The sequence below is a fragment of the Bacillus rossius genome, chromosome 5 (assembly GCF_032445375.1).
Source record: "Bacillus rossius redtenbacheri isolate Brsri chromosome 5, Brsri_v3, whole genome shotgun sequence".
Taxonomy (NCBI): domain Eukaryota; kingdom Metazoa; phylum Arthropoda; class Insecta; order Phasmatodea; family Bacillidae; genus Bacillus; species Bacillus rossius.
Window position 1 is genome coordinate 23,813,595 of NC_086333.1, and position 13,944 is coordinate 23,827,538.

At 36.6% G+C, this 13,944-nt stretch overlaps 1 protein-coding gene across 6 annotated transcripts in view; it reads left to right on the plus strand.

Annotated features, from left to right (window-relative positions):
- The window catches only part of LOC134531644 (uncharacterized), a 784,236-nt gene that overhangs the window by 629,370 nt on the left and 140,922 nt on the right, over positions 1-13,944 (plus strand). For all 6 annotated transcript variants that reach the window (XM_063367408.1, XM_063367409.1, XM_063367410.1 and 3 more), the window contains one exon: positions 618-710. In XM_063367408.1, coding sequence (XP_063223478.1) covers positions 618-710 — 93 coding nt within the window. The remainder of the gene's footprint in view (positions 1-617; positions 711-13,944) is intronic.

Genomic DNA, 13,944 nt, shown 5'->3' on the forward strand with positions numbered 1-13,944 from the left:
TTTTTTTTTGTTACGAAGGTATCCAGTGCGCGAAAGATCTCTTGACCCTGGACATCATTCAATGTGTGTGTGTGTTTGTGTTTTTGTGTGTGAGAGAGGGGGGATAGTCAGTGAGAAAAAATAAAGAGAATGTTAAGCATTCAGTCTTCGTATCGAAAAACGTTTCTTACCTTTTTCCACTATCCCAATTCTGTACCGTGATGAGCAGCTGACATGCTTGTTCCAGGATATCATTTCAAAAACCTTTCAAAAACGATTGAATTAAAGTAATTTCCGTTCGTACAATACCTAAAGAAAATTTATAATTTCGGATTTTTGTTTTATTCTATACCAAGTAAAGTTAAATTAGAATAAGTGTTTAGAGACCGAAAAACTCTAAATATTTATTTAAATTAAACAGTTTTTACAAACCTACCAGTTTTTTAACTGTGTTTCATTGTAATGTTAAGTCAAGAAATATTACACACCGAAAATGATTATATTTTAGTGTAATTTTTTGAAAATATGTTTAAACTTTCATTCATATTATTACTGTATATGATAAGTGCCTATTGATAATATATATTATTGAAATCAATATAACAACTCTTAAGTTAGTGTTTCTGTTTTGCTTCCAGCTGGGGAACGAGATATGCAGTGTTATCATATCGATTACTTCCCTCGAGAAGAGTACAGTCCGGACCCGAATGACTCTACAATGGCCATACCCTGTAAGTATGACATATTTTTACATTTATTTTCACTACTCACGCACACATTTGGTACTCAGATGTCGTGTATGATCTTAAATATTCGCTTAGCACTGGTATATACCATTAAGAACACTATCGCTTTGTGCTAAAAAAAAACTTCAATTTGTGTTTCAGCTCGATTAATGCAAAGGCAGTCTTCAATCGCACAAATTCGCTGTGTGGCAAAATCGATTCAGTAGTTTGCAGTAATGTTCTCTTTCTCTGTGTTCCATTTTCACGTTTATAATTTTTTAATTCTCGAGTGTTTCATTATGAAATACGTCTTCGGTTTCCTTATTACAACAACTATTTTCTTTCTTGCAATATATTTTTATTTCATTCTAAATCTTATAACCCGAATTATAAGCTAATTTTTTTTCAGGCATACTATTTTTGTTCAAGCAAATATTTTTCCTAAATTGTTGGAAGTTCATGATTCCCATCTATAGGTTTTGTAAAGTAAGTTACAATTAATTATCATTACTCATTTAGTTTTAGTCTTCAACATTACAGTAACAAGTTCTCATATCATAAAACCTCATTGAATGTAACATTCTGAGAATATAAGTAAACTATGTGACAAACCTTTATTGTATCAATATGTTTATTAGTAATATAAATAAGACAATAAAAAATTTTTCAATAATTTATTGCTTTTAACAAAGTAACTAACTTTAATATTTCAAGCTTTACATAAAACATTTATTTAGCTTCTAAACCCTGGCTAATATTTTAATTTCAAGTTTATGCTAACAATTTTGTATGTGTTTGTCAACGTAGCATAGTTATGCATTTTTTATGTGCTTATTTTATTATTAGTCATGTTCTCGTAAGTTTTTAACTTTACCTTGACAAGTTTGATAAAGAAAGAAATAGTGTGCTAGTAAAATTTTTAACTTAAGTTAAACATGTCACAATATACATTTAACACATAGGCTACACATTTGCTATACCATTAGTAGTATACAAATGTATTTCCTGAAACAGGGTCCAGGGTGTGGTGCCTGTGGTGCCGACCGAGCTCTGACGTCACGCCCATCTCGGACGTCACGGCGGCCATCTTGGATTAGTGTAACGGGACACCGCGTAATGGACAAGTAGGAACTTGACCTTTAACCTTGACCCTGGCGGCCATCTTGGATCCGCCATTTTGGATGTCGTCATTTTGTTTTCTCGAACTTTCCAGCATTGTGTTTTCCGTCATTTTGAATTATGACGTCACCGTTGCAATTATCGTTACGATCGCCAACTTTAAAATCTTTATTTACTATCCGATTTTAATGGAAAAAAATTTAAAATTTATAAAAAAAAACATGTCATAAAATTTTAATAAAAATTTTTTAAAAAATAAACTTTAACGACACAGAGCTCGGAGTCCTCAGTTCGACCCTGACGAGTGCTGAAAATAAATAAAAATGGCGACCGATCCTTCCCCCGTGGTGGGTGCTGGCAGACTGACTGCCACCACTTTTTTTATCAAAACATATATATCGCCAGTAAGCATGACATCATGTCCACCATCTTGTCCTCATCTGCTGGAGGACACCATCTTGTGTTGTGTGTACACGTCTTACCATCATGCTATTTTTATTCTTATCCGCTAGAGTGCAGTAATCATTTATTATTATTGCTGTGACACCCGCCATCTTGTCATTTGGTCGCCTTCTTGAAAATCCGTAATTTTAATGGTAGAAAATTGGGAAAAAATCCAAAATTCATTAAATAAATCACTTATTAATTTAAATATTGATTCGATTGATTCCTATGCTCGGTTCGATACCCGATCGATGCAATAATGTTTAATTTTATGTAAACAATAATAATTTCAATAAACCATGTTCAACACTCGTAAAGAGACTTTAAATCCTCTACTACCATCATCCTATCAGACATCAAGACCACCATATTATAAATCCGTCATTTTAATGCTAGAAGTACGAGAAAAAGTTCAAAATTCATTAAATAAATTGGCAATAAATAAAATGATTGATTAGATCGACTAAGTTCCTTCGTTCGAAACCAGTAAGAGCAAAAAATAAAAAAAAGCAGATCCTCCACAGAAGCCACCTACAGACTGATCTACCAAGGTACATATATCTTCAGCTGGTTTGACGACATGTCCACCATCTTGTCTTCATCCGCTAGAGACCACCATCTTGTTTGCGTCCGCCAGAGTGTGCCGATACCATGTTAGTATAATTATGTGGTCACCATACCCTTGTCCTCAACTCCTGGCATTGAACTTTGACATTGACCTTGAACTTTGACCTTGACCTTGAACTTTGACCTTGAACTTTGACCTTGACCTTAAAATTTAACCTTGACCTTGAACTATGACCATGAAATTAAACTTTGACCTTGACCTTCAACTTTGACCTTGACCTTAAAATTTTAACCTTGACCTTGAAATTTGACTTTATCCTTGTCGACCATCATGGATCCAACATTTAATGTTCAGTACATGCTACCAGGAGCTACCACCTGCTGGAGTACACCATTTTGTGTGTACTCTTCTTATAGAGTACATTTCCATCTGGATAATTTTATTCAACCCGCTACAGTGTAGTAATCATTTATTACCGAGGTGCCCCCGCCATCTTGAATTTTGGGCTTCATCTTGAAATCGTGTAATTATTTAACTAGAAATTCGGGAAAAAATCCAAAATTCATCAAAAAAAAACACTCATTAATTTACATATTGAATCGCTGGATTCCTGCCCTCGATGCGATACTTGAACAGTGACAAGTGTAACTAAATATTAAATAAATTTAATATTCTGTTTTTCCATTACCTTTCGCAGAGTTAATTAATCATTCTCTCTTCAAAAATAAAAACACAAGTCAAAGTACGACAATGTTCGACGAATTAAATACGTTGATGATAAGCCTAACATGAAAGTCTAGTTTTTCGATAATCTGAATAACCTCTAAACCATTCATGTACAAAGCCATACATACATATAGACCAAGCGTCATCGGACCGAGAGACCGGGTCATAATCAATGTCAGACGTATAGACCAGTTATTTCCGAACCTCACGTCCTTCCTCATCGTCAGCTAATTATATTCAATTGAACCAACGGACCCTTTTTTTAACGCTTCCAAGAAGACCAAGAATCCAATCAAAAAGGCAGCACCATTAACACAAAGGAAGCATATTTGGAAGCACCATCAACAAAAAGGCAGCACATTTGGAAGCACCATCAAAAAAGGAAGCACAATTAGAAGCACCATCAACAAAAAGGCAGCACATTTGGAAGCACCATAATAAAATAGGAAGCACATTTTGGAAGCACCATCAACGAAAAGGCAAAAATGAAGTACAAGTTACGAGAACTAAGTCTTAGTTAGAAATCAGAATACAAGAATTAAAAACATTAAATTTTTATAATTTAAATTATTTATTTTATATCTTTACATTATACAAATGCAAGTAAAACAAGCCATTATTGTATGTAGCCATCTTCCCTCAGTTCTTTGAGTAAAAAGGATATTTCTTTGATGCACGAATAGTTTCCTGCACAAAGCGAACCATGTAGAAGTCTTAGCCAGTCAACCAATATGTTTGGATCTTTCCATGATGTGTAATCATTCTCTTCTACCGCCATCTTCGTTGCACGTTTATAATAAATATTATGATCTCTGGTGTCTTCCAATTTACCACCAACCTCAGGGTAACCCTAATTTTTGAGACAGTGATCATCACAAGCTTGATCAGATTTATTTAATATATCACGTCGTTTCCATCGTTTCGGTCTCAGGACACCACCACATTCTTCGATCTTGTCAGCGTTAAGTGCTTCATCATAGTCTATGTCTTTGTAAACAGCCTCAGAGTCACTGTAACAATCACCGTAGAAGGCATCGTCTTCACATAGATTACCGTAAGTATTTGATGTTGATGATGTCGAAGTGACTTCATCGTTTTCATGCTTCCTCTTTAGGAGTCCATTATTTTTACAAAGTATGGAATATCTTCTTGAATTCGGCTGGAATATATTCTCACTTTTCACGTTAAGGATTCTTTCATTGTCTTTATTCTTTCGTAAATCATCAACCTCCTTCAATTTAAGTTCTTTGTCGAGATCGGAAGAGCCAGGAAAATTATTGTCGTAATGCAGATCACTCTTCCTTAGTCTAGTAGAATCGTCGTTGTCCTCTAGCTTGTACGCAGGCTTGGCGTTACAAGTACTGCCATGTCTTTTTAAGCCCTCTCTCCGCGTAAACGACTTGCTACATCGAACACAACTTATCATATTGCGTAGTGGATTTTTAACACAGTCTTTCTTCTCGTGTTGCCTTTTATTCTTTCTCAAGATAAACTCTTTGCTGCAAAACTTACATTTATGTTCTTTCGATACAGCGTCAGATCCCAAATCGGAATTCATATTAGTTACTGAGACTAATGCCAGATACCAATTGAGTGATTTAAATTAGATATATAATTAAATATAATTTTTTTCATATTTCATCAGCGAGAATTAATATATCTCATGCAAAGGTACTTGATGCATGTAGTTCTGCTTTCAACAACAGATATCGCCACATCATGCTTGCAGGTAAATAATATTTAATTATTTTATGCGGGATTCGGGATGCTCACTAACGATCGCAAAACAAGGATGGCTTCGCTAGACTCCAAGGAGAAGGAAGTCCGTCCTTCCTGTTAGTGCTTCTTAGATTTCTCAGAGATTATTATTGACTGAGAAATGATATTTTTTTAATTTACACCTTTTAAAAATATTACAAGTGTAGATTAAGTAGCAGAAATTCACTAATTAAATGAAACCTTAAATTAATTTACATGACTTATTAAATAAAAAAAATCCTTCATGCAGAGCACAATTGCTCATCTGTAACCAGAAGCACTTGCAGAAAACCATCAAAATATTGTCAAGTATAATCAGGAGCACACGTAGAAAACCATCAAAATATTGACAAGAATATTCAGGAGCACACGGAGAAAACCACCATAATATTGTCAAGAATAATGGAGAGCACACGGAGAAAACCACCATAATATTTGACAAGAATAATCAGGAGTACACGGAGAAAAACGCCTTAATATTAACAAGAATAATCGGAAGCACACGGAGAAAACCGCCACAAGTTTCCTTTGTATTCATAAAATAGCAGAAAAAATTTAATAAAAAATTAATAAAAAAATTACAAAAAATTCAAAAACTGATTCTGGCTTGGACAAGAACTCTATCTTTGCTCAACAATGATAAGTTTGCCTTTTTGTTGATGTTGCTTCCAATTGTGCTTCCTTTTTTGATAGTGCTTCCAAATGTGCTGCCTTTTTGATTATGGTGCTTCCAATTGTGCTTCCTTTTTTGATGGTGCTCCAAATGCGCTGCCTTTTTGATTATGATGCTTCCAATTGTGCTGCCTTTTTGATTATGGTGCTTCCAAATGTGCTGCCTTTTTGTTGATGGTGCTTCCAATTGTGCTTCCTTTTTTGATGGTGCTTCCAAATGTGCTGCCTTTTTGTTGATAGTGCTTCCAAATGTGCTTCCTTTTTGTTAATGGTGCTGCCTTTTTGATTGGATTCTTGCTCCTCTTGAAAGAGTAAAAAACATGGTCCGTTCGTTCAATTGAATATAATTAGCTGACGATGAGGAAGGTCGTGAGGTTCGGAAATAACTGGTCTATACGTCTGACATTGATTATGACCCGGTCTCTCGGTCCGATGACGCTTGGTCTATATGTATGTATGGCTTTGTACATGAATGGTTTAGAGGTTATTCAGATTATCGAAAAACTAGACTTTCATGTTAGGCTTATCATCAACGTATTTAATTCGTCGAACATTGTCGTACATTGACTTGTGTTTTTTATTTTTGAAGAGAGAATGATTTATAAACTCCGCGAAAGGTAATGTAAAAACAGAATATTAAATTTATTTAATATTTAGTTACACTTGTCACTGTTCAAGTATCGCATCGAGGGCAGTAATCCAGCGATTCAATATGTAAATTAATGAGTGATTTTTTTGATGAATTTTGGTTTTTTTCCCGAGTTTCTAGTTAAATAATTACACGATTTCTTGATGGCGCCCAAATTTCAAGATGGCGGGGGCACCTCGGTAATAAATGATTACTACACTGTAGCGGGTTGAATAAAATTATCCAGATGGAAATGTACTCTTTAAGACGAGTACACACAAGATGGTGTGCTCCAGCAGGTGGTAGCGCCTGGTAGCATGTACTGAACATTAAATGTTGGATCCATGATGGTCGACAAGGACAAAGTAAAATTTTTAAGGTCAAGATCAAATTTCAAGGTCAAGGTCAAAGTACAAGGTTAAGGTCAAAGTTTAAGGTCAAGGTCAAAGTAAAAAGTCAATGTCAAAGTTCAATGCCAGCAGTTGAGGACAAGGGTATGGTGACCACATAATTATGCTAACATGGTATCGGCACACTCTGGTGGACGCAAACAAGATGGTGGTCTCCAGCGGATGAAGACAAGGTGGTGGACATGTCGTCATACCAGCTGACGATATATGTACCTTGGTAGATCAGTCTGTAGGTGGCTTCTGTGGAGGATCTGTTTTTTTTTTTTTTGCTCTAACTTGTTTCTAACGAAGGAACTTAGTCGATCTAATCAATCATTTTATTTATTTCCAATTTATTTATTGAATTTTGAACTTTTTCTCGTACCTCTAGCATTAAAATGACGGATTTCCAATATTGTGGTCTTGATGTCTGATAGGATGATGGTAGTAGAGGATTTAAAGTCTCTTTACGAATGTTAAACATTTTATTGAAATTATTATTTTTTACATAAAATTAAACATTATTGCATCGATCGGGTATCGAAACGAGCATAGGAATCAATCGAATCAATATGTTAATTAATAAGTGATTTATTTAATGAATTTTGGATTTTTTCCCAATTTTCAACCATTAAAATTACGGATTTTTAAGATGGCGATCAAATGACAAGATGGCGGGTGTCACAGCAATAATAATAAATGATTACTGCACTCTAGCGGATAAGAATAAAAATAGCATGATGGTAAGACGTGTACACACACACAAGATGGTGTCCTCCAGCAGACGAGGACAAGATGGTGGACATGACGTCATGCTTACTGGCGATATATATGTTTTGATAAAAAAAGTGGTGGCAGTCAGTCTGCCAGCACCCACCACGAGGGAAGGATCGGTCGCCATTTTTATTTATTTTCAGCACTCGTCAGGGTCGAACCGAGGACTCCGAGCTCTGTGTCGTTAAAGTTTATTTTTTAAAAAAATTTTATTAAAATCTTATTAAATGTTTTATTTTATTATTTTAAATTTTTTCCATTAAAATTGGATAGTAAATAAAGATTTTAAAGTAAGCGATCGTAACGATAATTGCAACGGTGACGTCATAATTCAAAATGGCGGAAAACACAATGCTGGAAAGTTCGAGAAAACAAAATGACGACATCCAAAATGGCGGATGCAAGATGGCCGCCGGGGTCAAGGTCAAAGGTCAAGGTCCTACTTGTCCCGTTACGTTGTGTACCGTTACACTCATCCAAGATGGCCGCCGTGACGTCCGAGATGGGCGTGACGTCAGTGCTCGGTCGGCACCACAGGCACCACACCCTGGACCCTGTTTCAGGAAATACATTTGTATACTACTACCATTGCTGTATTTCTATAGTGAAAATACCTTAACCCAGCTGAGCTAAGCACCATTGTCAAGAGAACGCTCTGTACCCCACCGGCCCGTGTCAGGGGTTGTGACAGTGCGAGTAAACTAACTGTGACATCAACGCAGTTTTTGCTGTTAAGTTGTTTTTCTATCTCTTATATGTATATAATAAAGTACAACTCACACATCAACTCATACATCAATATAAAATTGCTGACATTATGAAAAATTAAGAAACAATTATTTTCTTTTTCACTTTTGTAAAATTTAAAGTACATAGCTTGCTTGAAAAAATAGGAAACATGTATACTTAGTTTCTAAAGTTAATTTAAAAACATTAGGTACGTTTGATAAAGTGAAACTTTAAATCAGGTAAATAAGATGAGAAACCATAGCATTGCATTCTTCGTGTAGTAATTAGTAACCAGAAATAATACTAGTAGTTTTCACGCAACAGTGTTGCCATATACTTGTAGCAAATTATTAGTTACTTGTATTAACAAAGTTTCGTTGAAGATGTATAAAATATTTCAAATATCGACACCGATAATACACATGAATAGATTTTGGCCCCTAGTCTACCTCAGTCTTCAGAAACCATTTATTAGGACCACTGTTCATCTAAAGTTATTTGAAGATTTCTGATAAACACAAATTATTTATTGATATTTCCAATTAAAAGTGCCTTGGAAGAATACATCACTCATATCATTATGCATTAAAGGTACCTATTTAATTCTCAGTATAAACAACAATAATTATTTTGACTAAGATTCTTCATAAACAATGTCGTAGGTCAATATTACAATACATTTTGAACACTTATCCTATATATTTCACGCTAATCTTCATATTACCGTCAGTTGAAAATTAGTGTCACTAGCAATAATTCTCTTTTCCCGCTTTCAGATAGCATATAAACTGCTAGGACTATATACTTGTCATAAAACCAAATTTTTAACTTTTAACTTTTCATAATATGGCATATTATATGGCACAGCCAAAGGTAGATTCCTTTCCATTTGTTGTCCCTAGTAACCAACTGAATGTCCGACATAGAGCAACCAATCATAACTCTGAGACACTTAAAAATAAAACTAATCAATGGCATAGAGAAACAAACAAATTACCTATTTCTCTAAGAATTTGTTGATACCTCCCATAAAGTTTTTACAGTTCCTAAAGCTAAGTTACCATTTACAGGGCAAAACAGCTGGAAAATAATATACAACTGACTGTGGTCCAGCACACAGTCGGGACACGAGACAACTTAGAGTGAGGGGTTCAACACCTAAAGGCCAAGTTAGAGTGTTCTGAGGTACGATGCACGACGGGTTAACTCCGGCTGTTCTGGCCACCGGAAAGCCACACTTACAAATAACACACACGCAGAGACTCTTAAACACTTTATTACTAACGACCCCACTATCAAAACTACAACGAATACTTGTTAAAAGCACTGCGTGACTGCCCATTATCAATAATGCTACTTGAGTTCAAATGTCAGCATGTGACAGCAGGTTAGCTACACTGTAGAGCTGCCGGCCAGCCTAATCTCGCAATCTCACCACTTCAGTGCCGAGCTCCATCACCACGGCACCGAGGTTCGCTGCCTACTGACTAGCCGCTACTTCTCTGCTCACCTGCACCACGCCGTCGCTGGTAGCGTGCGAATCTTCCCGAAGCCTAATTCGGGCATCGCTCTCTCTATATACAGTGCTTCATAATACAAATACATTTATAACTATACAAATGCCCTTATTAACTTACACATATACAGTTACACACTTAAATACTATAGTTTGTGTTCCTTTATCCTACTACAGACATAAAACATTGGGTGGCGATGCTCCATGGATGTATCAAATGTCAGGAGAGCAACGGCGTTGCACATCATATGCCCCCTTCCGAAGGCCACCATAGAGATCGTCAACTAAACCATACTGGTTGACAGTTCTTGAGGTCCTGCATTTCACCACACTCACATGCTGCTGAGAGTCCCAATGTCCGGACCACCCTGTTACAGTAGTTGCTTTGGGATGCAAAATGGGAAACCACACCAGCCCTCATGCCAGTAGACGAAGTGCTGACCTGCTGCCATGCTCGTAATGGTTTCCTGGCCCTCACCCAAGTCCGAGAGCAGGGAACTTACTCTTTCGATGGCTCCACCACTCCCCTATTTTCAGGAAATGTCTGCCGCGACTTGGCCCAAAAATAGTCCTCTAGCCTCTTCGGTAGGCATTTGTATGGCCGTGCCTCACTGGCGCGGGGTTCATGTCCCCTCCTGTTTCTAGGTTATTTACTTGGGAGTTCGCTACCTGTCGGGGAATGAAAAGATAATGTCCCCATGTCAGGTGTGTCATCACTCACTTCTGGATGGTGGACTGCGCGGTCAAACTCCTCACAAGAGTAGCGGGCGGGCAAACACCTCCCGCGGCATGGGTGACAGAGAGGAGCGACTTCGTTTTCCACCTCATTTTACTCTCCACTGTCACTGTCCTGGGGTTCCTGTACACTAACTCAAAAAGAAGGGTCTTTACCATGTCAAATTTCTCATAGTGTTCCTTGGTTCTCTTTTGGTGAATAAATGGGTGCTATCGAGTTTAACGGTTCCCGATGCGTGAAGTACCCTTCTGTTTATGCTGAGAATAATGATTGCTGATTAAAGTGTGAAGTGGGTAGGTTGTTAGTATTAAAGGTTGCGTTGTGTGGTGGGCAGGCACCTTGATGTTTACTAGAGGTTTTCATTTGGGGTGGCTGACGATTTTCGAAAGACGAAGATCTGGGTGGCCTTTGTCATACATAATTTCTTCTTCCATGTTAGTCCAAATTGCTATCCTCATCAAGTCGCTTCTTACCCCACCATGCCTTTGATTTACTATATTGTCTGCTATTAAAGAGCTCTTGGTGCTGTCCATAATTCTGCTGGTCTTGTCTTCTGTTTTTTTCCCATAGAACCTCCCTTTTTCTTGCCATTTCCTTTTGTAGGCATTTAAATTGCAGCTGTGGGCTTATCAAAGCCTTCCTTTCTTCTTGTTGGCTAGGCTGTTTTGCGAATCAGGGGCGATCTGTCTGAAGTTGGATGTGGAGCTATGTTTTGAGGATTTCTAGACAGTGGGTTCCATATTTAGCTTAATTTGTAGCCATCTTCTCTATAAATGTTTGCGGGGTGTTTTAATATTTCTACTGATTCTCGAATGTAAGGTCTGGTAAGACTGTTAATTTATAGGTTGGTTATTGTAAAGTGATTGATTCCTCAACTGGTTTGTATGTTCAACAGGCTCCTGAAATGTTGTCTTCTTACTTATACGATCTAAAAGATTGAAGGAGAGTAGTTTTTCTCTCAATTCGGTGGTGCTATTGCAGTTTCATCCCGACATGAGCACCTGATAACGAATTGGTAGTTGCGACAAAATTATGGCTTCAAATTCATCATCACCCGCTGGTCAATCTAAATACCTAATCTTTTCGAACATGGTACTCAAATGAGAATCGAGCTTTTAGTTCTTTCGCAGTTCGTATTGTTCGGTATGAATAAGTGCTCTCAAATTCCCCAGGGTTTTCATGTTCCAGTATTGCTGTAAAAAATACACCAGAATGAAGCAAAATCAGTGATCGTGGATTGTACTACCTCCCACCAATAAAATACACTGTGTTTTAAACAAGAAATTAAATATATAAATTTGTCTTGCTCAGTGAGGTTAAACATTTTTACATATTCATAGCACTGCTTCAGGAATCTTACTGGATTTTCGTATGAAGATGCCGAAAACATGGGTATCGCCTCAGCCCAATATCTGGCTGTGTGGTAAATCAATGTGAAGTGTTCCATTACTATAATAACTTGTGGAGTAGTATTTGTGAAATTTAGGTGTGAGGTAACTGGTACATTTGAGGTTATGTTATGGTTGGTGGTCACCTTCCATGCGGAAACATTACTCGTCACATCCTCGCCATCCGTTCATGATGTATCTTGTAAGTTGAGTGCCTGAATTTTCTTCTCCAGCTTGCCTACCCTCCTGTCAACGGACATGACGTGTTCCTAAAAAACCTTTATCTGTCCGTGTTAGTATCACTCTTTTCAGCTACCTGTTCCCTAATTTCTCGTACCTTTTCATTGATAACCTCACTAGCCATGGTCTTGCAGTTTGATTGAACTTGGACTAGGCTAACTTCAATTGCGTTCACGCTGGTCGATATCGCTTTCATATGTGTAGTTATCCCATCAAAATTTTTATTTAAATCTTCCAGAATTTTTTTTGTTATTCTCATTACATTCTTTACCAACTTCATGAACCTCATTTGTTACCTCCCGCAATTGTGTGACTGTATTTAGGTCGTGTTCGTTCAGACAGTTATTTAGCGAACTACATTTATCCTGCACTTTCGTTAACTCTTCACCCTGCTCACGAAATTCTGTTTGATAAATGTTGTGATCCGAGTTTCGTTCTCCTCCAACATATTATTTAACCTAGTATCTAATGGTTTAAACTGCACCTGTATACCACTCCTTTGCGCTTCCTTCTGTGTACTCAATGTTTTCATATCTTTGCCCTGTGCTTCCAGCTTCATTATTATCAGCTGTATGAACACATTGAAATCCATGGGGTTATTACCTACATTTCCAGCGACCAGAACAAATAGTGTAATCACAATTAAAATGTTGGCAGTGCACTCTAGCAGACTAAAACAATAAGTTGGCCTCGAGCTGACTATAACAAGATGGCGGACTTTACGTCATACTAGCTGTCGATATATATACCTTGACATATATGATGGGAGGTCAGTCTGCCTGCGGCTTCCGTGGAGAAGGATTTGTCGTCATTTTTTTGCCCACAATGGATTTAAACTAGGATACAAGTGCACATTTTAAATTAAATTTTATTAAAATTAGATTAATTATTGTTTTATAAATTTTAAATTTGTTTCAATTAAAAACTCTGTAAATGATTACCGATTTTCTAGTTGGCGACCGCGATGCCATAATCCAAGATTGCGGAGTGTTTTTGTGGAAATTGTATTATTTTTGTTTTATTAAAAATAAAATTTTTCCCGATTTTATAGCATAATAAGTACCAATTTTTAAGAAGGCGGACATGGCGTCATACTAGCTGTCGATATATATATATATATATATATATATATATATATATATATATACACACACATTTGAAATTCATAGTGGGAGGTCAGTCTGCCGGCTCCTGTGGAGAAAATATGTGACGTCATTTTTTATTTATTTTTTGCTCTTGCCGTGTTTTAACCGAGGACTCCTAGATCTATGACGTAAGTGCGTTTTTTAAAACATTTTTTTCATTAAAGTTGATTAATTAATTGTTTCATTTATTTAAATTTTTTTCATTAAAAGCTGATAATTACGTATTTTCAAGATGGCAGTCGTAACGGAAATTGGAATGGATGTCATCAGAGGCTTATCGGAGGTCGTATATAAGGATTCTTAAGCCTCTTTATGGAAATTTCAAGCCATTGTCATTTTGGAAGACAAACAGGGAATTTTTCCCGTGAAATCGGTAATTTTTTAGTAATTTTGAGTAACTTTGAGTCA